The 27,082-nt window shown below is 40.9% G+C and overlaps 3 protein-coding genes across 7 annotated transcripts; 1 reads left to right on the plus strand and 2 right to left on the minus strand.

Moving 5' to 3' along the window:
- Window positions 1-1,272: 1,272 nt before the first annotated feature.
- Window positions 1,273-3,997, minus strand: LOC115176776 (induced myeloid leukemia cell differentiation protein Mcl-1 homolog). The gene is made up of 3 exons (XM_029737056.1): window positions 3,340-3,997; window positions 2,913-3,163; window positions 1,273-2,780 (listed from the first exon to the last, which is right to left on the minus strand). Exons 1-3 carry the CDS (start codon window positions 3,833-3,835, stop codon window positions 2,664-2,666), a joined length of 864 nt encoding a protein of 287 aa, XP_029592916.1. The 5' UTR covers window positions 3,836-3,997; the 3' UTR covers window positions 1,273-2,663.
- A 511-nt stretch (window positions 3,998-4,508) lies between these two features.
- On the minus strand, window positions 4,509-11,707 carry LOC115176777 (alpha-endosulfine). Its single transcript, XM_029737057.1, has 3 exons — window positions 11,530-11,707; window positions 8,519-8,641; window positions 4,509-7,391 (listed from the first exon to the last, which is right to left on the minus strand). Exons 1-3 carry the CDS (start codon window positions 11,581-11,583, stop codon window positions 7,221-7,223), a joined length of 348 nt encoding a protein of 115 aa, XP_029592917.1. The 5' UTR covers window positions 11,584-11,707; the 3' UTR covers window positions 4,509-7,220.
- Window positions 11,708-11,807: 100 nt separating this feature from the next.
- On the plus strand, window positions 11,808-26,328 carry LOC115176775 (HORMA domain-containing protein 1). 5 transcript variants are annotated; one of them, XM_029737051.1, is made up of 16 exons: window positions 11,808-12,155; window positions 12,408-12,475; window positions 12,647-12,791; window positions 12,908-12,971; window positions 13,106-13,142; window positions 13,237-13,257; window positions 13,349-13,375; window positions 13,519-13,586; window positions 20,326-20,477; window positions 21,898-22,055; window positions 22,154-22,243; window positions 22,394-22,451; window positions 22,583-22,644; window positions 22,831-22,914; window positions 25,117-25,185; window positions 25,427-26,047. In XM_029737051.1, the coding sequence occupies exons 2-16, from the start codon at window positions 12,443-12,445 to the stop codon at window positions 25,517-25,519; spliced, it is 1,161 nt and encodes a 386-aa protein (XP_029592911.1). In that variant the 5' UTR covers window positions 11,808-12,155; window positions 12,408-12,442; the 3' UTR covers window positions 25,520-26,047. The 5 variants fall into 5 exon arrangements, with proteins under 5 accessions (XP_029592911.1, XP_029592912.1, XP_029592913.1 ...); XM_029737052.1 differs by having other exon boundaries at window positions 11,808-12,475; window positions 25,430-26,047; XM_029737053.1 differs by having other exon boundaries at window positions 11,808-12,475; window positions 20,335-20,477.
- Window positions 26,329-27,082: the final 754 nt, after the last annotated feature.

Raw genomic sequence — 27,082 nt, forward strand, 5'->3', positions numbered from 1 at the left:
CCTCATAAGACCTCTATGGGTGTGTGTTTGTGCTGTAACCAGAGACGACAAAGGAGATCTGAACAAACAGAACACACAGTGATCATTAATGACTAAGCGCAACATAAACCTTTGAAAGGGTTCCCTTAATTGAGGCTTGATATTGCTACAGGTCTCCTGCACAACAACCTTGTTCGCATGAAATTAGATTAAAGTACATTTACTCTAGCATATTGTAGTTTCCATACCACTTTTCATTACCAAAGAAAAGCCGAAGTACGGCATGCTCTGACACAGGTAATGTGAATTTGTTGCAAGATTAGCCTAGGTGAGAGTTCTACAGTGATGTAATTTTCTCATTGACAACCTCATAAGTTACACATATTACATTTGGAGAACTGTTCTTATGAGACGGAGTGCAAACAAAAGTGAACAAAAATTTCCCCTCAACTTCCGTCACTACCCTGTGATATCTCCAACTTCCCTCGGCCCAGCAGACGTCAAACAATACCTGCTCTGTGGCTGATTTCCATAGCTGTCTAAAAGCATGCGTGATTAGATTGTACATTGATGACCTATGCTTCCTTCCGCCATTAGCCCCCCCATCTGCTCCAGTTCTCCTTAAGCTTCAGGGGAAAGCGTTATCTACAATAACCAGTCTGGTTCTGACCTTTCTATACATCAGTGACAGACACATATGCAAAAAGAGAACAGTGGTATTTCCAGGCTGTCGCTCAAATCAGTGATTTTATGGCCTATGTGCTAGAGGGTTTCAATGTCATGTCACTTTAAATTTGCATATTATTAAATAAATTGAGACTGGATGCATTACACCTGTGGCACTCAGATAAAATACTGCTTTGGTATGCAGAAGCAATTCTCAAGTTGGTAAATTGTGAGCAACAAAGGATGTGGTTAATATTAGCTCCAACTGTTGAAACGCTATGATTGTGGTGTAGATAGAGCTGTCAGATGCAATTCGTGGAAACATCTCTAAAGCGTAAAAGGTGGTCACAGCCATTATGCAACATTGTAAAAGATCTTTGGACTGCTGCTAACTTACTTTAATGGCACCCAACTGGTTCTGGCAGTCTTAATTTAATAATTATGTTTCTGACAACTGAAGCTGCAGCGATACAATCGTGGTCTGCCTATGACACATATAGGCATGGTTACCACAGAAGCTTCATTTCTAGGAAATAACCTCACAGAGTATGTCCAGGGGGTATGGTGTGAATAAACATTTGACTGTCTGTCTGTGTGTGTGTGTATATATATATATAGATGACTATGTACAACACAGGAATTTATTTGTGCATGTGGTTACTTTTCATCACCAGAAACTAGCACAGTGCAAATGTCACTGCTGTCTTTTCACAACCCCCCCCCCCCCCCTTCTGAGAAGTATTCAAAGTTGACAGCCAAACTTCTGCTTTGAGACAATTGCTGCCACAAAGTGAATAAAGTCACATTCTTTATTCATTGCAGTCACAAAAGTTGCATGATTTCATCCTTTAATCATATAACTTCAGGAGACTTAAGGAATTTGCCAGCAAGATGCATCAGGAGGGTTAGTGCTAGTTTGTTAGGTGAAACTGCTGTACACATTTACAGTCCAGACAATCTTGCCTCTATTGAACCAATGTCAGATCCCATTTGCAATCTTTAAGCTCATATTTAAAACGTACACCTGTGAGCACATTTCATTAAAATGGATATAACTTGGAAATTAAACACTTCAAATACAAAATCAGCATAGTCTTGAGAATGGAATTTTTAACTGACTTTCAAACAGGTTCCCCCTTCCCCCTCCCAGTGAAGCCTAGTGCAACAGCCACAAGATTTCCATAACCAGGAAGTCCCATTGCATCCACGCAAATGCATTGCCAGGCATGACTGGCAAATCTACCCCAAGGAAGAGCAATATGGACTTACGAATGGGGTGTAGGCGAGATGACATGCGGGTAAGGCAATTAATTGCATGTAGAATACAGTCTTCCCTGCTGTAAGAACTTTACATTTTCAATGCCCATAAACTGGGAATACCTTAGTTGAATTCTAAGGCCCTCGCTGGTCAGTTCAATGCAGATTCTGCCTTTCTTACACCAATCCCTGTTTGTACATGTATGACTAATATCACAAGGAATAGAAACAAGTCATTTGAGCCAACGTTATGGTCAGAGGCGGAACTTTGCCATTGTGAAGTATAGCTATTAGCTAGTGCTTTTCCATCTTAATTACAAAAAAAAATAATTGCAGATTAATTAACTGTTTCTGTACTAGCCTAAATTCAACTATACATTTATTACAAAAATAAAATGTCTGTACTTTTTACATTAAATAAAAGCGCCATTTAACAAGTCCATTAGATTTAAGTAGTCAGATGAATATATTTGGAGACCATTACGACAACTACCAAATATCCTCAAATGGCCACTCAACAAAAAAAAAAAACAGCACCAAAACATGGATGCGGAAAAAAGCTAACTTGAGCTTGACACCAAAGCACTGTCCCAATTCAGTCTGTCACTATAATCCAACAGACTGACCCTCTTCTTTGACTAAACAGGACATCATTGGGTAGTCATTCCAATCATGGTGATATTAAGGATTTCAGAGAACTTGTGGGAAAAGTCCATTTTCTTTGTTGAAAAAAGTAACAGATAAGTCTTTCATAGTTCAATTCACCTGATCAACATGGCGAGCGTTGCCCCAAGCCCAGCAAATCCAGCAAAGGCTATGAGGGCGTTCCTTACTGAGGACTCTGGATCTTGCACATGAAAGAACTCTACAAATCCATTCTGAGTAAGAGACAAAAATACAGAGTTAGGTTTATGATTAGCTACTGAACAAGTAGGCTAAATAAGATTAACTGTCCTCATTTAGATTTGAAGATGTGAGCCAATGACTCATGGGCCACATAGAAGACTCACCCAAGCATTGTTTTTGACCAGCCAGTCCCTTTGGTCAGAGAGGAGGTATGTGGCGATATTTTGGCCCACCAACTCAATGCAGTGTCCCCTGCCCATCTCCTTCAAGCGCTGGCTCACCACTGCTCCAAATGCCACCAGGCTGGCGATGCGACCCCAGTTGGTGGTCCCATCACTGAACAGGGTCTTGGCCACAGAATTGATGAAACTCATGTCGTCGCTTCGGTCATCGAGTTCAAGTTTGGCGATCATACCTAAAAAATAAAAATAAGTCTGAGTAAAACGAACTAACCACATTCCTGAATATTGCTCTGTTATTAAGCAAGTTAGCCCATTATGAGCTCAATACCACCTTTAAAAACAGTCTATACAGATATTTAGCTAGCTAGTGATTTGGATCTATAGAGATGATTACTGTAAATCTACGTACCATTGTATGCGTATTGGTGCTTCGCAATTATATCCTTCACCACTCGCGTCATCGTCGTAAGAGCCTTGCTTTGCTTCCAACGAGGCGGAGACAGTCCTGTATAGTCCCCCAATAAGTTTTCAATTAGTTGTCTTGTATCATGTTCTAATACTTCATCGCCCGATGGACAATTCGATAGTTCAGGCCCACATTCTGACGCCATCTGTGGAGTGCACGGCAAAGAACCGTCAGAGTCGTCATCGTTGCTTCGGTCTGAGATATGATTACCCTGGACGTTGCTTTTCACGACATTCACTCCTAACTTCGTGGGTCGTGGTGGGGTGTCGCCAGTCCCATTACCCAAGTCAGTATCCACTTTTGACTTCGGTGACGCCCCAGCACATACAGTCTCGCCGAAATAGCACAAAGGGGTACCAGCAGGGTACGAAGAGCCTCCGACGACTCCATTTTGAAAATTCAAAATCGTAGTTGTGGCTCGTGTAAACGACAGACTCATCTTGACTTAACCTTTAGATAAAGAAACGAGAGTTTGAAAAAATAAAAGGTACGCTTCCAGCAGTTATTTTGCGAAAAGCTAGCGCTTAGCTACTTTGTTACTCAAATATCCCCCATAATTGACTGCTAACTACAACAGTGAGCCCGAAGAGGAAATGACCAACCTTTTGTCGTGTAGTTAAGAGGGAGGGGAAGTGGGAGGAACTTCGATGACTTTCGACTCTGCCTCCTCCATTGGGTTTCTCCCATCTTGCTTGAAGTAGTTTTACAATTCTATCTGGGTTGGTTTTCCAATAACATTCAGATAAATACCTCCACTAAGAGAGGATATAAAAATGCATTTCTCTGCATTGAGCGGTACAGATAAAAATGTGCTATTTATGTAGACTGCTGTAGCCCTTCAGAGACCATTGATAGTGAATGCGGAGTTCTGCTGTCCCCTAGTGGCCAATGACGGGTTGTGATATAGACTGTAATTTATCAATATATAAAGTGGTGATCATAGACTGTATGTCATTTATCAACATATAAAGTGGCGGTAACCTGCCCTGTGTGGTTGCAAAGATTACTGTAGCTAGAGACAGTTGGTTGGTTATTGGTTTCTAATGTAAACTTAACCAGGACTGGTGATCAAATCAATAATGTGAGAAGATAATTGAAAATAGCCAAAAGTCATTCATATTCATGTAAAAGTTTATTTCAAATACTGACAAATTTGCTCCACTACTTCCACACAACAAACATTATTAGTACTCATGTACTTTCTAATTTCTTAAAATCAATCTTTTGTTTTGTCTCCAGCTCCACAATACGCATATCCTTAAGTAACCCCCCAGTTATTGGGAGCAAGAGTGCTCCAGATATCCCTGCAGTTATCTTGGGCCAGGATAAACTTTTGTTGTGGTCATGTAGTGATGTAAGAGAACACTAAAACAGCTTTACTCTATGCAAAATCAAAAACAGTTTCAGTAAGCAGCACACAGTCATTTTAATTTGTTTACATTCTGGCACATACTTATGGTTGAACAGGAGGCATGGTATTTTAACATACCTTGCTATATTCCTCATTGCATTGCTCCATACAAAGCCAGAGAGTGCACAAAAACATAGCAATCAAGAATTCCTCTTGTTTCAACAACCTTAATTTCAGCAGCATATCCAATTATATTATGACACTTTAAGCCTGCAATGGCAGGCTACAATTATTTAGGATTCTGCATGGTCTTTCTGTTCAAATTCAAGTAACAAGTTGGGGTCAATTACATTTCAACTCCTGCTGGCCAGTTCCCAAAATGGATTGCATTGGTCATGGGTAGAATTTCAATTCATATCCTAATTGAAATGGAATTATACCCCCAACCCTGGAGGGGTTAGTCAGTCTCCAATTGGCAGACATTATTCATGGTAGGAGTGGGTCAAAAATGTTTAATCCTGGGACAGGCGTTCTTTATAGGGTAATATCTCAGTTTAAGATTTGTCATCGACTGAATCAGCAGCATTTACACATTCATATTATACAGATTAAGGTCTCTGTAGTAAAAAAAAGAAGATAAAGCAGAAGTAGTATATTCACCGACAGGAGAAAGGAAACATTGAATCAGAGAACTACAAGTAGTGAAATCAACAGAAAGAGAAAAAAATCCTCAACCCCCAAGTCTATTTACACCCGCTGGGACAGAGAACAGCAGCACATTCATACTAACCCAGACAAACACACTCTATCTTCTTCCCTGCAATTTGACACAGGTCCGTGTCTAATATTCAAAAGCTGCCAAGATGGGAGTGCTCAAGTGTGTATTTTATCATTTGTGTGGAGTGTGTGATAGGACAACTAGCCTTTACTTTTGTATGATTTATCTAACACACCTTTCACCATAATTATTTTGCAAGTTGAGCCATCCCAACAGGTGTGAGCAGGGTCAACTAAATACACACTCACACTTTTCCCCCTCTCCTCATGTCATAAAACCCCTTCCCTTTGCCATGTGTCAGGTGAGCATATCTCTAAAGCGCTGTGTGTTCCAGTTAGGTCTGTGTGAGCCAGGGGCCAGTCAGGGCCAGTTTACCAGGTGGCCGACTGTTTACCCCATTACTGACATCACAGATTTTTATTTTTAGAATGTCAATACGTAAGGCTCTATGCTTCAGCAGTACACTGTGAGGCTCCGGCTACGTTGAATTTGAAGGAGAGACTGAGGAGAGGTTTAGCAACTAATGTAATTGGGAACTAGGCAGTAATCTTCTGTTACTGGAACAGTTTCTCAACAGGAACTGCCATTAACAGTGAAAAGAGACAGATTGTAGTAAATGGCTAATGCGTGACAATGAACAAACAACCCATTATAAAAGACACAAATCATACCAAATGTCAAATTTCTCAACACAATACAGAAATATACACTGAATTGATTCCCTACAAATCATTTAGGCTTTTTGATGTGATGTAATAGCCACAGAACTTAGGATTTAACTTGAGTATTATACAGTTGCTTATTTTCCCAGCCTTAAAATGATACATGGGTATTTAGTTTGCTTTGCCATTGCTTTCGCCATGGGCAGCCTACAGACAGTGTGTGGATTGTCAGGACATTGAGAGGGAAGGAAGGAAGGTGTGGAGAGTGACCATGGACATTCCAGGGCTCCATTTGGTTGCTTGCTACTTCCTATGTCGTCTAACCCCACCAGATTTGGACATTTTGTTACAATCATGCAGCATATTTAGAAAAAGAAGAGCAACAGGGAGTCAAGAATTAAAGCGACATGAGCAGAAAATGTGCAGTTTCATATCCGTTCGTTCAGGTCAGCATGGACGACCTTGGATTTTTGTTTGACAAAACATGAGATAAAGGAAACCTCAAATCAGTTTCCACATTTCCCTCTGATTACCACTCCATTCCTTTGGAACCATGGTTCCCTTCCCTCACAGATTTGGTGTGCAAGCAAAATACACAAACATCTACCCCCAGCTTTGACGAGAACACAACATCGAAAAATGTGGAGCGATCATGGTTCCTAACTCCCTCGTCAACAACATATTTTGGTGTCGTTCGGGATGCAAAAACATACTGTACATAATACAAAGTGCATTAAACTCAGCCTCCCCGATGGCACATCTACTTTATGTACCTCTGAATACCAAACCAAGACATAAGGGAGGCGGTAGAGCAGAGTGCGCAGAGGGCAGAGCTGTGTGGAGAGATGGTAGAAAAGGTCCCAGCTCACCTCCCCACCCTACCCACATACAAGCAATATGCACTGATTTTCACAGCTCTCCCCGATATGTTAAAGCCAAGTGGAGCCTGGAGATGACTAGGGGGGGGGACGACGTTGTTGGGGGACAGGTGAGGAACGTTAGCTGGGGGCCTAGTGGATGGGTGGAGGCTAGGCTAGCCTGCTAGTTTGCTGGTCACCAAGGAGGACCTCCTCTGGGGCAGGTCCTGTGGCGTGGGAATGTGGTCCCCTGTGACGAGGTTCTTGTCAGGGCCCGCCACGGGCAGCTGTTTGTTCTTCATCTTGGCCTTGGCCATGTTGTAGTCACCTGAGTCAAAGTATTTTTGCTAGGTGGGGGCAAGAAAGAAGGAATTCAATTCAGGTTGTCTGGAGTAGTTCTGCTAGTTAAAGTTAATAGGCAGGTTTCCCTTGACGCTGGTTTATTCGCCAAAAGCAATGTCGCAAAAACAATCTTTGCAACGTGTTATATAGAACAAATGTTCTAAAGATAGACAACATTTTTATCCATTCAACAGCGGTGGATTTTCTTTTGTCTAAGTTTATTGCGACAAATGATAAATGGAAACAATGTTTTTGGAATAAATGGTGATTGTCGAATCATTTTGAAGGTACGTGGGGCATGTGATGTCACAGGTAATAAAGCTCCTCCACATTTAACTCTAAATGCCCACTGCTTGCTAAATCCATTTATTCAACTATAAAAATCATGTTTCTTTGCAGGACAAGGATTGTCCTGACTTTCAAGAATGCCTAAATTGCTTCACCTTGCTTTTCTGGTTGGCTGGATGCAAGTTTCAACATCCAACTATTTCAGATTTACAGGAGTGCAAGTTTCACCATGGCGATACATTGGCGATACATGAGAATTATTAGAATATGGAAATATTAGTAAATTATTGCATTCTATGCATGTTGGCTTTCCTTGGCTATACCTGAGACATGAAACAGACATGTAGGAGGGCATAGAGGCTGCGCTTTAATACATTGGCGACAATTTGCCTAAATGGGTAATGGAAACACTTCAACCACTATATTGTTAGTTGACACTGTAGGTTTTCGCGGAAAAGTATTTTTATTTTAGGTGCGAGGTCATTAAGTATAGCTGTTTTTAATGACATAAGATAGTTATACGGAAATGCACCGTAGCAGGCAATTGTCACATCTATTTTCTTTGTGAACTTTCTAAAATGTGGACAAAAATAAATAAATAATATCACTGGACAAGTTAATTGGAACATAGCTACTGCCACAGATATACCATGGCAATCTGAGATCCTCATGAATGCAGAACGTATCGATATGTCTTAAAGAAGAATATTCGAAGCCTGTGCGATTTCCTAGTCAAGTGGTCAACAAGGGTGTGTAGGCATTTGTTCCAGCCTAGCACTTCACTAACATGTTGAATCAAAAGCATGCATTATCTGTGGCTCGACGGGAGAAGCGTTCCACCTACCCCTTTCTGTAGCCTCTTCATGAGAAAGTCGGAGCCTCCAGGCTTCTGGCCCAGGCCGGGGTACTTGGCCTTCAGCTTGACCTCTTCGCCCTTGACAAGGTTGGCATTCTTTTCCTGAGAGTCCTGTCCAGACAAAGAAAGCATTTCGATGTGCCGTCATATGGGTGCTACTTGCTATGTGCAAGGAATTTAGCTAAAGAGGAGAAACATCTAAACAATAGGCATATGTAGCCTACGCCTATATATCCTTCATCATAATGTCAGCCATGATGTGCAGAGAAGAACAAGCATAGGCTTTTAAAATAGACATTCTCCATTTAACTGTCCAACGCCTTGTGATACGCAGTAACATATCCTGATGCGTAGTCACCTTACCCCTACAATTATCTACCTCTATTACTCCAGTATCCATGCACATTGTAAATATGGTACTGGAACTGACTGACCCAGTATATAGTATGCTTACTTACTTCCTCGTGTCCTTCTTATTTCCATTTGTTGTGTGTTTATGTTCTACCTTATATTATTTTTCGTATTACATTGTTATTGATTATAGCATTGTTGGGGTTAGAGGTTACAAGAAGGACATTTCACTGAACTTGTGAAATTAAAACTTGAAACTAATAAGAAGGTTATAAGACGGTCTGTTGATGACAAAACAACAAGATTACTGGGCTGGCACTGTGCTCTTCAGAAAGAATTGCATCTGAATCATATCGCTTAACCCTACTCATATTCAGCTGTGAAGTGGGCTAACGCCATGAAAATGAGTTGAGGGAGTTGAAGCGTCTTCATAGTATGAGTCACTCTCTGCATGCTCTCCTGCAACACTATCTCTCACGCCCTCATGGTTGCCTGCGATGAACAACTCACACAGAAGACGAGTGTTATGATTGAGTAAGAATTAAGTGACTAGAAAGCAGTTCACATCCATTATTTCCCCCTCTCACACACTTTTCCTCAGCTGAGGTGGACAAAACAGCCTTGTTACCCGTTTCCCCATCACTGACATGTTATTGGTGCCATAAAACAGATTGTTTTCCCCTCATAAAGCCGTTTGTCTGCAAATATGTACAAGCCAAGGGTGGCGTTACTTTATGGTTATTGAAAAAAATATTATACAGGAACAGGCCTTGAGTAATTGCTGACCAAAGTCCAGGTACACAGAGCTTGCAGAGTGGTTCTAGTTTTCACATGACACCTTCATGCTAAAGCTTTTTGTAAGGTGTAAGCCTATGGTTTACTGGAGGCAACTCCTGCAGTAGACAAACTGGTTTACCCTTTACTGCCAGTGTGGAGTCCATGGACAGATGCCAGTGGAAAGTAGGTTAACAAGACACACCTTGTTATTGCCCACAGTCAAGATAGACTCTGAGCAGAAGTCAGCAAAACATTCTCTATTGGGGCAATTCCTCAGTTACAGTGAAGCTAAGACTGATTTTTCACTTTAAAATGTCAAACAAAAACCAATGATTGCAAAGTTAAATAAACCATACAACTCTATGCAGAAGGACTACTTTCAAAAATGTCAACTTTTTTTTTTACAAAACAAAACATGTACTTACAGAACAGTGCAGATGCAAAGTTTGGTAACAGAATAACAGCACTACCCGTCATTCTGTTTGTATCTGCACTGTTCTTCAAGTAAATGTGTTTTTGTAAAAAAATTGTGGAAACTTAAAAAGTAGTCCTTGTGGATGCATGTTTTTTTAACTGTGCAATCATTGGTTTTTAGTTTGGCATACATTTTAATTGGAAACATCTGAGTCTCAGCATCACTGTTAACACGGAATTGCCCATTGTTAACTTACAACACATTGTGACTTATCTGGCTAAATAAAGCTAAGAAAACATTGAGAAACCCACAAAACACGGCAATTGAGGTACATGAGAATATCTGCCATTCCATGTAGAGGACAGTGAACGCAAAGCTTGCAGGGGCAGGGATAATAAGTGACTCAGGGTAGAGAAGCCGATGAACAGATTCTGTTGCTGATTCACTTGGATCCATAACAAAAATGTAAAGGTTAGTATACTCAGCCCCAATGAGGGAAAATGCAAGAGTGGACCGGATACTTACCACTCCCTCAAACAGTTCCAAACTGCTAGACTAGGCCCATAGTAGCTAGCTACCATGAAATGTTATTTCTCACGTGACCGGTTTCTCTTCTTGTCATTGTATCAAAATACCATTGTATTATTAGCACCCATTATCATTGATAAGACAAAGTATAGCATCAGTAACTTCCCTATGTAGACATGCTAGTCAATGCATATTGATATGACCAGTGGGTTTGTCAACAGACCTCTGACCTTCACCAGCATTCACTCAGGATGCTGCCTGTACAAGTGCCTTTTCATCAGTGTACTCCATTTGATAGATGTCACATATTGATATAGATAGGCCTATATTATATATAGCTAAGCCTAATATCAGTGCAACACTTTAAATAACATTCACAAAGCATAGGGGACATAAAACGAGTATGAATCAATTGATCTAGCTTACACATCCGTATAAGCTTTGTGTGACTGATCAGGAGGCATATAAGTGACTGTGATGCTTGACCCTGGTTTCCATTAAAACACAGATTTCAAAGGATAGGCTACAATATTATTGTTTGCATGACAATCTCGAAAAGCCAGTAGACTCAACCTCAACTACTGCTGTGTCAGGATAGACCAATGAGGCCCAGGCATATCTCATAACCTATGGATCAGCGAGCCAATGGCACAAGGGAAAACTCAATAAATAACTCAATAATACAGTACCTATGTTATTATTGATTATCGTGAGACACGTACATCTTACTCAAGACCTTTCCAAAACATGTATACACACTGTCATTGTTGGTAAACGAGACGTTTACAGGTTTGATGCCATAACGAAAGCTAACTAGCTAGCTATCAATCAATTCAAACACGTTACTTGTAACGCGTTACAACAAACATTAGAGCTAGCGTTATAGCTAACTGACCAACTCAAGATAGTGTCACGATATTAAACCCACCTGTTTTTCATCCTCATATTCCATCTGAGTGCCTGATAGATTTTCGGACGACATTACGCAGCTATAATGGACTGGAAGTCCGAATTGCTTGAAAACGCAGGTTAGAATGTATGCAGGGGTGCTCTTCGCCTCCTCTAGCTATTCCACTGCTAGCCAAATCTAACCTGCCTCTCGTGAACAAGACTCCTCGACAAAAAAAGGCTAAATAATTTGTGACGCCGTCGTGTGGGATTGCCATTTGTGACAGACATATACAGTAACCAATTGTATAAGGAAACACGTTGTATTAGATTCCAAGAGAGCCAATGAAATGCTACTACTCGTAGAGAGATGCTGATTGACAGGGCTGTGTCCAATAGAGTGCGGATATTCAATCTGTGCGCAGCGTTGCATCAAACTACACCAACAACAGAGCAAATTCCATACAGTGCCGCAACATAAACACCTTCATTTAAAACTGATTGGCTACTTTAGCTGTCCTTTTGGCGGGTGACTGTGTGTCTGGCGCGTGTTGGCCTACAGTCCAACAGTTTCTTAGTAAATTCGATCTGGCTAGCTAGCTAGCTTGTTTTTGGTTGTTATTTTTTTGTACAAAAAAACTGGTTGTGTGGCTGCGCTCTATCTAGGTAGTAATAGCTAGCTATGTGAGCGATGCAATTTAATACTATTCACAATGGGTTGTAGAGTAAAGTCAGTGACATCAGTGGCTGTGTACTGCTGCTAGCTCCGTTAGTTAGCAAAAGTAGCTAGCCAGATTAGTATAAAATATTTCTGTATCTATCTGTGTAAACTAGTACTTAGCTAGCTAGCTACATATTTCAACATAGCTTTACCTTGATAGCTAGCTATCTGGCTTCTAATTAATCTTTATTTTGTAGATTTGACAACTTGTTATCAACTAGTTATTACTACCATGGCATGTGAACAACGTTTGCGGGCTGCTCAGGTAAAACCTCTGGGTATCCATAGCCAGACCTTGGTCCTATTGAATTGCTGTTTTATAGCTAGCAAATGGCATGTTCTAATAGCATGTTCTATGGATATCTACATGCCTCTATTTATTCAAAAATCTTCAAATTGCCTTGGTGTAAGCGCCTGTCTTTGTTATATTTTATAGGGCACCCAGTTGCTGCCAAATGTAGTTTCAACAGAGCAGCAGTCCTTGATTGTTGTGAAGAAACTGCTGGCCATTGCAGTCTCCAGCATCACTTATCTCAGGGGTCTTTTCCCAGAAAAAGCTTATGGGAGAAAATATGTTGAAGGTCAAACACATTTTATGTTCTTTTTAAATGTACTCAATTGTTATTTCAATGATAATACTGTAGCTAGCCAACATCTTCAAGAAGTAGCCTTACACTTTCTTCTCTCTATGCCACAGAGCAGAAAGTTATGATCCTCAGGGAGGAGCGCACCTGCCCTGGTGCCAGTCAGATTGTACAGTGGTTAGTATACACCACCAAGCCTCAGTGGGAAATTCCAGTACAGTGTTTTCTCTGTGGCCAAATCCTTTCCCTTTATCCTGGTTAGATTATTTATTCAGTGTTGATTAATTAAGACTCTTTTATACACCTCCCAGGATGCAGGGATGCTTTGATGCCCTTCAGAGAAAATACGTAAGTGAGATACTAGCATTTAGTTGTTTATTCATTATCTACATGCTATTAATGTTAATTAATTACATATAATGAATGTCTTGTATTCCAACAGTTGCGGACGGTCGTTATGTCTGTGAGTATATCTAATCAAATATTTTCTTCAGCATATAAAGCGTTTTAATTTTCAGTTGCTAAAGTTTGTATTCTCCTTCCACTTTCTATAGATATACACAAACCCAGAGAATCCAAAGGTAATAGATGACTTTTTAACCCCATAGGTATCGATCATAGTAATGCTTTGATTCTCTGGACTAGAACAAGCGCTACAGTATATGTAACCTCTTGAATCAAGCCTTTTCTCATTGTGACACTGGTCTTTCTTTACAATTTGCAGAAGGTTACTGAATGCTACCAGTTCAAAGTCCAATACACTGAAAAGGGACCCAAAATTGACTTTGAAAGGTATAGCTTTGTGAATGTGTATTAGGGTTGAATGGCAGGAACACGGTTACTGAGATTTACTGCCCAAAACCACTCCCTTTTCCCAGGATAAATAACTGAGAAACAGGTAAATTATAATAAATTATTTATAGGAACAGCATGACGTGAAATGGAACTGTTAAATTATATACAATGTCTAAATCTGGATTCTGTAAGGCCTTCCCTCTGGTCACTGCATAATGAATCATCAACTCTCAGGGTGGGAACCGACAGTCTCAGTATGTAGACCTTCCCTTGGTAATTGGTAACTTTTTTTATTGTGATAGGTAGACCTACATTTGCTGCAGCATAGTCTACGCTACAGTAATATAAAGACCGGATGCGCATCTAATTTGCACATCACCATCTGGCTTTCAGGGATCACCTTATTTTTTTATTGTAAAGATTTTTTTTTTTGATTGCAGAGTTTAAAACACTCCTATATCGTTTCTTTAAATCAGTCCATGAGTAAACACTCTCGCTGTCTTTCTCTCTCCATCAATTCCATTCAAATTGCATCCAAAATAGATAATCGTGTTCAAGACTGATATATATAGGCCTATATATACAGTGCATTTGGAAAGTATTTAGAACTGTAATGAACACGATGGGAGACAGAGAGCTGGTTTCAAGCGCAGGGTGCAGCAGGTGTTTATTGTAAAGGACCACAGGAGGAGGCAGGTAGCTGGGTCCAGGGGCAGACAGAAGGTCATACACAGGGGGTCCAAAAAAGGCAACAACGTCGTCCGGAAGATCAGGCAATAAGTTGATAACAGGACATCCGATAGGCTAAAGTACAGGCAGGGAATAGGCAAAAGGCGTCGTTAGTGAGGCAGGAAAAAACTATCATACACAGGAAGATTAAATCACGGCAGCAGGTAGCCTAGTGGTTAGAGTGTTGGACTAGTAACCGAAAGGTTGCAAGATTGAAACATGAGCTGACAAGGTAACAATCTGTTCTGCTCCTGAACAAGGCTGTTAACTCACTGTTTCTAGGCTGTCATTGAAAATAAGAATTTGTTCATAACTGACTTGCCTAGTTAAATCAAGGTATGATTAAATTACAGCAAAAACAGAGCTCTGAATAGAAGTGTGTCACCAAACAATACCTCACAATGATGGGGTGTGAGCTGGAAAGTGAGCGGCATTCAGGGGATCTACGTGTGTCAGTTGGAAGCAGATGTTACAAGAACCCTTGACTTTTTCCACATTTTGTTACGTTACAGCCTCATTTTTTCTCCTCATCAATCTATACACAATACCCCATAATGACAAAGCAAAAACAGGTTTACCTTTTTTTGTTGCAAATGTAAAAAAAAAGTAAAAAAATAAAATGAAACATTACATTTACATACAGTTGAAGTCGGAGGTTTACATTTAAACTCAGTTTTTCACAATTCCCGACATTTAATTCCGTCTTAGGTCAGTTAGGATCACCACTTTATTTTAAGAATGTGAAATGTCAGAATAATAGTAGTGAGAATGATTTATTTCATCTTTTATTTCCTTCATCGCATTCCCAGTGGGTCAGAAGTTTACATACACTCAATTATTATTTGGTAGCATTGCTGTTAAATTGTTTAACTTGGGTCAAACGTCTCAGATAGCCTTCCACAAGCTTCCCACAATAAGTTGGGTGAATTTTGTCCCATTCCTCCTGACAGACCTGGTGTAACTGAGTCAGATTTGTAGGCCTCCTTGCTCCCACACGCTTTTTCATTTCTGACCACAAATGTTCTAGAGGATTGAGGTCAGGGCTTTGTGATGGCCACTCCAATACCTTGACTTTGTTGTCCTTAAGCCATTCTGCGACAACTTTGTGGCCGGCGGAGATACAATCTTCGGCAAAATCATTCGCAAGGAGATTCCTGCAAAAATATTATTTGACTTTGTTGTCCTTAAGCCATTCTGCCACAACTTTGTGGCCGGCGGAGATACAATCTTCGACAAAATCATTCGCAAGGAGATTCCTGCAAAAATATTATTTTTGCTTGGGGTCATTGTCCATTTGGAAGACCCATTTGCAACCAAGCTTTAACTTCCTGACTGATGTCTTGAGATGTTGCTTCAATATATCCACAGAATTTTCCTGCCTCATGATGCCTTCTATTTTGTGAAGTGCACCTGTCCCTCCTGCAGCAAAGCACCCCCACAACATGATGCTGCCACCCCCGTGCTTCACGGTTGGGATGGTGTTCTTCGGCTTGCAAGCCTCCCCCTTTTTCCTCCAAACATAACGATGGTCATTATGACCAAACAGTTCTATTTTTGTTTCATCAGACCAGAGGACATTTCTCCAAAAAGTACGATCTTTGTCCCCATGTACAGTTGCAAACTGTAGCCTGGCTTTTTTTATGCCGGTTTTGGAGCAGTGGCTTCTTCCTTGCTGAGCGGCCTTTCAGGTGATGTCGATATAGGATTCGTTTTACTGTGGATATAGATACTTTTGTACCTGTTTCCTCCAGCATCTTCACAAGGTCCTTTGCTGTTGTTCTGGGATTGATTTGCACTTTTCACACCAAAGTACGTTCATCTCTAGGAGACAGAACGCGTTTCCTTCCTCGCCGGTATGACGACTGCGTGGTCCCATGGTGTTTATACTTGCGTACTATTGTTTTTACAGATGAACGTGGTACCTTCAGGCATTTGGAAATTGCTCCCAAGCATGAACCAGACTTGTGGAGGTCTACAATTCTTTTTCTGAGGTCTTGGCTGATTTCTTTTGATTTTCCCATGATGTCAAGCAAAGCATCACTGAGTTTGAAGGTAGGCCTTGAAATACATCCACAGGTACACCTCAAATTGACTCAAATTATGTCAATTAGCCTATCAGAAGCTTCTAATGCCATGACATCATTTTCTGGAATTTTCCAAGCTGTTTAAAGGCACAGTCAACTTAGTGTATGTAAACTTCTGACCCACTGAAATTGTGATACAGTGAATTATAAGTGAAAAAATCTGTTTGTAAACAATTGTTGGAAAAATTACTTGTGTCATGCACAAAGTAGGATTCCTATCCGACTTGCCAAAACTATTTAACAAGACATTTGTGGAATGGTTGAAAGACAAGTGTTTTAATGACTCCAACCTAAGTTTATGTAAACCTCCGACTTCAACTGTAAGTACATTTTTTTTTTAAACGTTTTAGTCATTTAGCAGACGCTCTTATCCAGACCAACTTATAGTAGTGAATGCATACATTTCATTTCATGCATTTTTTTGTACTGGCCCCCCATGGGAATCGAACCCACAACCCTGGCGTTGCACACACCATGCTCTACCAACTGAGCCACAGGGAAGACCCTTTGCTCAGTACTATGTGAAAGCACCTTTGGCAGCGATTACAGTCTCAAGTCTTCTTGGGTATGACACTACAAGCTTTGCAAACCTGTATTTGGGGAGTTTCTCCCATTCTCTGCAGATCTTGTTAAGTTCTGTTAAGTTGGATGGGGATTGTCGCTGCACAGCTATTTTCAGGTCTCTCCAGAGATGTTCGATTGGGTTCAAGTCCAGGCTTTGGCTGTGCCACTCAAGGACATTCAGAGACTTGTCCTGAAGCCAATCCTGCGTTGTTTTGGCTGTGTGCTTAGGGACGACGGGGCTGCAGTGGAGCAGGTTGAGAGCTTCAAGTTCCTTGGTGTCCACATCACCAACAAACTAAGATGGTCTAAGCACACCAAGATAGTCATGAAGAGGGCACGACAAAACCTATTCCCCCTCAAGAGACTGAAAAGATTTGGCATGGGTCCTCAGATCCTCAAAAGGTTCTACAGCTGCACCATCGAGAGCATCCTGACTGGTTGCATCACTGCCTGGTATGGCAACTGCTCGGCCTCCAACCGCAAGGCACTACAGAGGGTAGTGCGAACGAAGCTCCCTGCCATCCAGTACCTCTATACCAGGCGGTGTCAGAGGAAGACCCTAAAAATTGTCAAAGACTCCAGCCACCCTAGTCATAGACTGTTTTCTCTGCTACTGCACAGCAAGCGGTACCAGAGCGCCAAGTCTAGGTCCAAGAGGCTTCTAAACAGCTTCTACCCCCAAGCCATAAGACTCCTGAACATCTAATCAAATGGCTACCCAGACTATTTGCATTGTCCCCCCCCCCTTTACACCACTGCTATTCTCTGTTATTATCATCTATGCATAGTCACTTTAATAACTCCACCTGCATGTACATATTACCTCAAGTAAGCGGTGCCCCCGCACATTGACTCTGTACTGGTACCCCCCTGTATATAGTCTCGCTATTGTTATTTTACTGCTGCTCTTTAATTACTTGTTACTTTTATTTCTTATCCGTATTTTTTTTAAACTGCATTGTTGGTTATGGGCTCGTAAGTAAGCATTTCACTGTAAGGTCTACACCTGTTGTATTCGGCACATGTGACTAATAAGATTTGATTTGAACTTTCGCCTCAGTCTGAGGTCCTGAGCACTCTGGAGCAGGTTTTCTTCAAGGATCTCTCCGTACTTTGTTCCGTTCATCTTTCCCTGGATTCTTACTAGTCTCCCAGTCCCTGCCGCAGAAAAACATCCCCACACCATGCTTCACCGTAGGGATGGTGCCAGGTTTCCTGCAGACGTTACAGTTGGCATTCAGGCCAAAGAGTTCAATCTTGGTTTCATCAGACCAGAGAATCTTGTTTGTCATGGTCTTGAGAGACTTTAGGTGCCTTTTGGCAAACTTCAAGCAGGCTGTCGTGTGACTTTTACTGAGGAATGGCTTCCATCTGGCCACTCTACCACAAAGGCCTGATAGGTGGAGTGTTGCAATGATGGTTGTTTTTCTGGAAGGCTCTCCCATCTCCACAGAGGAACTCTGGAGCTCTGTCAGAGTGACCATCGGGTTCTTGGTCACCTCCCTGACTAAGGCCCTTCTCCCTCGATTGCTTAGTTTGGCCGGGCGGCCAGCTCTAGGAAGAGTCTTGGTGGGTCCAAACTTTCTCCATTTAAGAATGATATTGTCTTCTTGCGGACCTTTAATGCTGTTGAAATGTTTTGGTACCCTTCCCCACATCTGTGCCACAATCCTGTCTCGGAACAGACACAATCCTGTCTCAGAACTCTACGGACAATTCCTTCGACCTCATGGCTTGGTTTTTGCTCTGACATGCACTGTCAACTGTGGGACTTTATATTGACAGCTGTGTGCCTTTCCAAATCATGTCCAATCACTTGAATTTACCACAGGTGGACTCCAATCAAGTTGTAGAAACATCTCAAGGATGATCAATGGAAACAAGATTAACCTGAGCTCAATTTCGAGTTTCATGGCAGCTCTGTCAGAGTGACCATCAGGTTCTTGAATACTTATGTAAATAAGGTATTTCTGTTTTTATTTTTAATAAATTTGCCAAAATTTCAAAAAACTGATGACAAAACTTTTCACATTGTCATTATGGGGTATTGTGTGTAGATTGATGAGGATTTTTATTTTTTAATCCATTTTAGAATAAGGCGGTAAAAAAATGAAAAACTCAAGGGGTATGAATACTTTTCAAATGCACTCTAGATGTGCTAAACTACCTCGTTCAGGAAATAAATCCAATGCAGTATTATTCTTATATTTATGTAATGAATGATGGGTAATGCATAATAAGCTTCTAACTTATATCCTCTGTCTCTTGCGTAATACGCAAGCACCTGTGTTCTGCTGGACTCTGTAAAAAATGCTCCTTAGCTCTTGGAGTCCCATGCAGGAAAAGCTAGACTAGAATAGCTTGCTGGAAATTTTGTTTTTTGTATTTCTTATACCAATTGACTATTTGAAGAGGGACATAAGAACTTGTTTGCTGAATGTTAAATACAGCAGCCAATAGAACTCTTGGGTAGTTTGAAAGAAGAGCGAACGCGCGATGGTGGTAGGCTATAGCAGTTATTTATGCAGACCCATAACCATCCAATCCTCGTGAAGAGAAGTGAAAGGCTTTTGCATCTCATTCTAGTCCTATATTATTCAAGCATGTCATTAGAATGATGAAGATAAGGACAACAACACTTATTTCATTTAACTGTTGAAAGCAAGGAAGGAATGAAGCAACACTAGAGAGAGAAAGAGGAGGAAGGCTAATAACATTAGGGGAAATATTATGAAAAATGTAAATCAAATTTACTAGCCTATACTTGTAACTTTTTAGGCTGCATGTGCTGCACCAGAATCGCATGTTCTCTCCCTGCTTTATCATGGTTTGAACAAGGTGTGTAATTCCAGTCCATATAATACAGTATAAACAATGCAGTACAGTAATACAGTTCACACTCAAAAAGATTACTGGAGCTTGTTTCATTTATTTACCAAAGAGAGCATATAGCTAGCTACATCTATGTGCTTTTATGTTTTTCTGTCTTATGTAATGTTCAGTAGCTATATTGGATAACGGTACAATCATTTGGGTTTTTTTGGGCTTGGACTCATTAAAAGTCTTTAATCAGGTTTAGGTTGCATCAGGCATGAATTTTTTATCAAAGCTCTAATAATATCCAGACATAGGTATATTTATATGCTTTGTAATGCTATTGAATGACACATCCGGTTTTGGCAGGAAATACCGTCTTCACAAAAGTGATTTATTCTCGGGATGGAACATTTGTAAAATACCGGGAGAATATTCAACCCTAATGTGTATAACATAATGATAACATGGCAGAATTTCATTGAGAAACATTGAGAAAGAAACTGTTAATTGTCTAAAAATGTTTACATTTATTCTTGTTTTAGCAAAAACAGCAAGAATCTGGGAAAGATGGCTTGCAGCAACACAAAAAAGTCCAGCATCCTCCTGGTGCGTAAACTCTACACACTGATGCAGAACCTGGGTCCTCTGCCAGACAATGTTTGTCTCAACATGAAACTCTATTACTACGACGACGGTAAAGACCACACAATGTAGAGTAGGCTAAAAGAAAAGGGATGATGTGACGCAATACACTGCACAAGTGACATCATACTTCCGGGGTAATGTCCCGGGTCTTTTAAATGGGCTCCAAGATTATATGATCAAATTCATCTAATTACACTGAGTATACCAAACATTAGGAACACCCCATTGACCTTAGAACAGCCTCAAATCATCGGGCAATGGACTCTAGAAGGTGTCAAAAGCATTCCACGGGGATGCTGGCCCATGTTGACTCCAATGCTTCCCACAATTGTGTCAAGTTGGCTGGATGTCCTTTGGGTGGTGGACCATTCTTTATACACACGGAAACAGCGTTGCAGTTCTTGACACAAACCGGTGTGCCTGGCACCGGTGTGCCTGGGGTACTACCATACCCCATTCAAAGGCACTTCAATCTTTTGTCTTTTCTATTCACCCTCTGAATGGTACACATACACAATCCATGTCTCAATTGCCTCAAGGCTTCAAAATCCTTCGTTTAACCTGTCACCTTCCCTTCATCTACACTGATTGAAGTGGATTTAACAAGTGACAGTAAGGGATCATAGCTTTCACCTGGTCAGTCTATGTCATGGAAAGAGCAGGTGTTTTGTATACTCAGTGTATATTTAAGCAATAAGGCCCGAGGGGCTGTGGTATAAGGCCAATATACCACAGCTAAGGGCTGTGTCCTAGCACAACCCCCAAGGTACCTTATAAACTGGTTACCAACGTAATTAGACCAGTCAAAATAAATGCTTTGTCATACCCATGGTATACGGTCTGATATACCATGGCTTTCAGCCAATCAACATTCAGGGCTCGAACCACCGAGTTTATAATAGTATATTGATTTGCTCATACCCGATGCATTTTATCAAAATATTTTACTCTGAATAAGTAAGACACATCACAAAAGTTAGAAAAGTCTCATTTGAACTACATCTCCTGCAGCGTTGTTAGCATGCTGGAGCATGCCTGCTTGAACTGAGGACTTACAGGAAGGTAACAACCTGTTAGTTACAGGCTTTTTGATGTGTTTTATATTAGATTAGCTGGGAGTGGTTTTCACTGAAAGTTGCCAACTACTGCCTTTTGATTTGTCGTTCATGTGTGTAGTTCAAATGAAACTGTTGTAACTTTTCAGCTTCGTGCTTCTTGAGTGTCAAATACGTTGAAAACCGGCATATGTTATATAAATATATACAAAAACACTTTAATATATATCTTAAATGGCCGCGTTTTTATGAATTTGACAATAAACATTTTAAGCCCATTCTTAGCCTACAAAACCTGGACGGAGTACGGAAGTAAAATTGAAGCACAACTTTCATAGGGTATAACAAGTATATGTTTTTAAAAAACCACATAAAGAGTTTGTGTGTGTGTTTGCATGTGTGTATATATCTCAGTCACTCCCCAGGACTACCAGCCCCCAGGCTTCATGGAGGGGGACGGCGATAGCATGCAGTTTGAGAAGGAGCCTGTCAACCTGACCATGGGCGAGGTGGTCACTCCCTTCCACACCCTGAAGGTGGACGTGACCACAGAGAGAGAAAGGCTGGAGCAGGTATGAAGAAAAGGGGGGAAATAACTAAAGAGTCAGAGTAATGTCAACCAGACTAGCGAGTGACACATTGATTAACAGCTGTCCCCTTTTCTCTGTAGGTTGATGACGAGCAGCCCGTCTGCGTGAGGGACAAGTGGGAGCTGAAGATGGTGGAAGGGGGGACAGTGACCAAGATCAGCAGTCAGCAGGTGAGACCTGAGGTTGACATAAATCTAGGCTAATTTGACTGGGCGCCTATGGCATGGCAATATTGTTTTAACCCAGTAGGGGGCGTTGCTGTCTATCCCATGGGATGTACCTACAGTCTATAACATTTTTAAGGTGGTTTCTTCTTTTAGACTCGCATGATAAAAGTAATAGAAAATCCGGACAATGACCTTTACTTGGACAATTCTGGTAGGACCTCCTCTCTCAAATCTTAGTATAAAGAAGTTTCGCTGAACGTGATAACAGTAGTGCTATTTTCAAATGCAGTCTGAAATCCATGTTTTGCTTTATTGTGTTTCCATCGTGTTTGATGCTCAAAGAGGTCCAGGTGAACTGCCAGGAGAAGATGGAGGTGTGTGAGGAGAGCACAGAGAACTTTCAGGTAAAATAACAGCAAAATGTACATTCTGCATAGTCACGACTAAGATAGGCCTTGTATCAACCAAATGCAAATACAGAACAATACAAATACATAGGTGGGATAGAACTGTATGAATATAAAGTAATATAGGGGCTGCTCCAGTTGTGAAGGTAACGGTCTGTGGTTTGATTGACCTGTCTGTCTCAGATGGACACTTTGGTAAAGAGGACATCGGACCTGGAAGTAGCCATTAAGAGAACCAGGAGCGGACGCGTCACCAGGTCCACCCTGGTCAGTGCCCCCCAAAACATACAACCCTATCTAACTCCTACTGGTCCTGTTCAAATGGAAGACACAAAAATGTATAACGTAATGTAAAAATGACCACGAAGGATGTACAGTTGAAGTCGGAAGTTTAAATACACTTAGGTTGGAGTCATTAAAACTTGTTTTTCAACCACTCCACAAATTTCTTGTTAACAAACTATTGTTTTGGCAAGTCGGTTAAGACATCTACTTTGTGCATGACACAAGTAATTTTTCTAACAATTGTTTACAGACAGATTATTTCACTTATAATTCACTGTATTACAATTCCAGTGGGTCAGAAGTTTATATACACTAAGTTGACTGTGCCTTTAAACAGCTTGGAAAATTCCCGAAAATTATGTCACGGCTTTAGAAGCTTCTGATAGTCTAATTGACATCATTTGAGTCAATTGGAGGTGTACCTGTGGATGTATTTCAAGGCCTACCTTCAAACTCAGTGCCTCTTTGCTTGACATCATGGGAAAATCAAAGGAAATCAGCCAAGACCTCAGAAAAAGAATTGTAGACCTCCACAAGTCTGGTTCATCCTTGGGAGCAATTTCCAAACGCCTGAAGGTACCACGTTCATCAGTACAAACAATAGTACGCAAGTATAAACATCATGGGACCACGCAGCCGTCATATCGCTCAGGAAGGAGACGCGTTCTGTCTCCTAGAGGTGAACGTACTTTGGTGCAAAAAGTGCTAATCAATCCCAGAACAACAGCAAAGGACCTTGTGAAGATGCTGGAGGAAACAGGTACAAAATTATCTATATCCACAGTAAAACGAGTCCTGTATCGACATAACCTGAAAGGCCGCTCAGCAAGGAAGAAGCCACTGCTCCAAAACCGCCATAAAACAGCCAGACTATGGTTTGCAACTGCACATGGGGACAAAGATCGTACTTTTTGGAGAAATGTCCTCTGGTCTGATGAAACAAAAATAGAACTGTTTGGTCATAATGACCATCGTTATGTTTGGAGGAAAAAGGGGGAGGCTTGCAAGCCGAAGAACACCCTCCCAACCGTGAAGCACGGTGTCACGTCCTGACCAGTATAAGGGGTTATTTGTTATTGTAGTTTGGTCAGGACGTGGCAGGGGTGTGTTGTCGGGGTTTTTGGGTAGTGTTCTATGTTTTGTATTTCTATGTTCTATTTTCTAGTTTTTCAATTTCTATGTCTAGTTTATTATTTTGACCTTCAATTGGAGGCAGCTGTTCCTCGTTGCCTCTAATTGAAGGTCCTATTTAGTAGGAGTGTTTTTCTATGGGTTTTGTGGGTAGTTGTTTATTGTTTAACTGTGTGCCTGACAGGACTGTTTTCGTCGTTCTTTTTGTTCAGTGTTCATTTATTTTAATAAAGAAGAAAATTAGCATTCACGTACCCGCTGCATTTTGGTCCAATTCCTACGACGTCCGTGACACACGGAGGTGGCAGCATCATGTTGTGGGGGTGCTTTGCTGCAGGAGGTACAGGTGCACTTCACAAAATAGATGGCATCATGAGAAGGAAAATGATGTGGATATATTGAAGCAACATCTCAAGACATCAGTCAGGAAGTTAAAGCTTGGTCGCAAATGGGTCTTCCAAATGGACAATGACCCCAAGCATACTTCCAAAGTTGTGGCAAAATGGCTTAAGGACAGCAAAGTCAAGGTATTGGAGTGGCCATCACAGAGCCCTGACCTCAATCCTATAGAACATTTGTGGTCAGAACTGAAAAGGCGTGTGTGAGCAAGGAGGCCTACAAACCTGACTCAGTTACACCAGGTCTGTCAGGAGGAATGGGCCAAAATTCACCCAACTTATTGTGGGAAGTTTGGAAGGCTACCCGAAACGTTTGACCCAAGTTTAACAATTTAAAGGAAATGCTACCAAATACTTATTGAGTGTGTGTAAACTTCTGACCCACTGGTTATGTGATGAAGGAAATAAAAGCTGAAATAAATCATTCTCTCTACTATTATTCAGACGTTTCACATTCTTAAAATAAAGTGGTGATCCTAACTGACCTAAGACAGGGAATTTTTACTAGGATTAAATGTCAGGAATTGTGAAAAACTGGGTTTAAATGTATTTGGCTAAGGTGTACGTAAACTTCCGACTATATATCTATGGGACTAGCTTCACAAGCACTTCCCTGCAGTCTGTGATTTATTGTCTTTGGTCTGTGTGTGTGCAGGAGAGAAAGGCTGAGACTGAGGTGCACAGCGTCAGCAAGAAGATGCCCTCTCCCATCGAAGACAAAATGGTGGGAGACACCCCCTCAAGCATCATAGATTTCATCCCCCAGTCTTACTCTCAGAAGGAGTGATAATAATGTGCAAATTGTCTTTTAAAGATAAAAGTTCCCTGACCTACATGTTTTTTAACAAGTCAATATGACTCATTCAGTCCATCCCATCTAGATGTATACAGAATATTGTTTGGCAATCATTATTCATTTTACAGTCTTGCATTAGTAAGTAAACTGTCTGTCACTCTCTGATTAGCAGATATCGCAGTTCGGGTTCCCTTGCAGTCAGGATGTCCAGGCCTCTGTGCCGAAGAAACGCAAGTTCAGCGAACCCAAGGAACGCTACTGACCTCTGACCTTTCCACTTTATCTATAAGATACCTGTCAAGACAAGAACCGATTTTCTCATTTGCATGGGCAAAATGTCTAGGCATTTTTAGTTGTTTTAAAGGAAAGGTGTAGTGCCCACTGCCAACACCACAATAGTACCTCTGCATTCTGTTGTTACAATGGAAAGGATACAGGAAATGGTTCTTTCTAGTCCACCTTGTTGTTTATGTTTATACTTTTGTTTCCATTGTTGAGTTTCATGCTAGTGTGTGATATGGAGACTGGGAAAAATGTATTTTCTACAATTGTATATTGGGGTCTGTGAAGTGCGAAACTCACAGTTTTATTTATTTCAAAGGATGGCATTTTTATTGTGACCATACTGTTTTTAGTTTGTCTTATGATTACCATGAACTTTACACTGTGCAAAATTGTGTTTATATTTTATATTGTTATATAATGTATCAATTTACAGTACCCTCCAGTTGTAAGTTATTTGATTATTTGATTCTAATAAATTAAAGAGCCTTTTTTCAGTTTTGAAAAAGGTTTGTTATTTCGGTCTATATGGTTAAGAGCAGATAGTTCTACACGCTAGTGCTGAACCTCAGATATAACTGCTTCCATCAGCAGCAAACCTGGGTGCACCTGTTTTAGTGTCGTGGTTGGAAAAAGGAAACAAGTTCTTGCTACAATTCAAGATCAAAGAGCTTCAGCTTCCTGTCTGCAAGACCTGATGCTGTTAGCATGAGCGCAAAAAATCGATACTATACTGTATAATCTTTTTAAATAATAGCCAACCTTAAATAAAGGGACTGCCAAATGGCAGCATTTGCATGAGGTGTGACTTAAATTAAGCTGTTAAGTGAAAGTGGATTATATCTGTACACACTGACCTTTGGGCTGAGATAACCGGCCATCAGCAGCCTCCTGCCAGGCTGCTGTGTGTTTTTAATCAGCTGTTGTTTTTCCCAGAGAGAGGGACATTTGCTGATAGACTGCCTTAACCCACTGCAGATCAATACTGCAGGAAGCCTTTGTGATGCATATCCAAACAGGCCCTCTTTTCTCTCCACCACACCGGCTGGTGGGAGAGGGACAGTCCATCAAATCAGCTCCTACATCCAAACAGGGCTTGTCTTCGACACTGGAGAATAACCTCATTTCATTGTCTCTTGTTTTTTATGGGCACTGGAGATAACATTCAAGTGGAAAGTGGAATGGACTGCAAAATCTAGTGCAATGCCCTCTGCGCCTTTGACAATACCCACACAGCAGCAAATTGACAATCTATGAGCTGTGAAAAGCATTTTTCAACTGTTTTTATTATATCGACAGCCCACTGTCATAAAATTACAGTAAGAAAGTCTCTCTCTAGTCATGTTATACTATATTGTAGTTACAGTACCTATGTATCCAGGTTGATTATTCTAACCAATACTTAATCTAACAGTGCACACTGAACAGGTGGCTTTTATATTTTAAGATTAATCTAACTCCTATAGCTTGGTAACAGTGGAGGCTGGTGAAGGGAGGACGACTCATAGTAATGGCTGGAATGGAGTGAACACATGGAAACGTG

This window comes from Salmo trutta, chromosome 37 (assembly GCF_901001165.1).
Source record: "Salmo trutta chromosome 37, fSalTru1.1, whole genome shotgun sequence".
Classification (NCBI taxonomy): Eukaryota; Metazoa; Chordata; class Actinopteri; order Salmoniformes; family Salmonidae; genus Salmo; species Salmo trutta.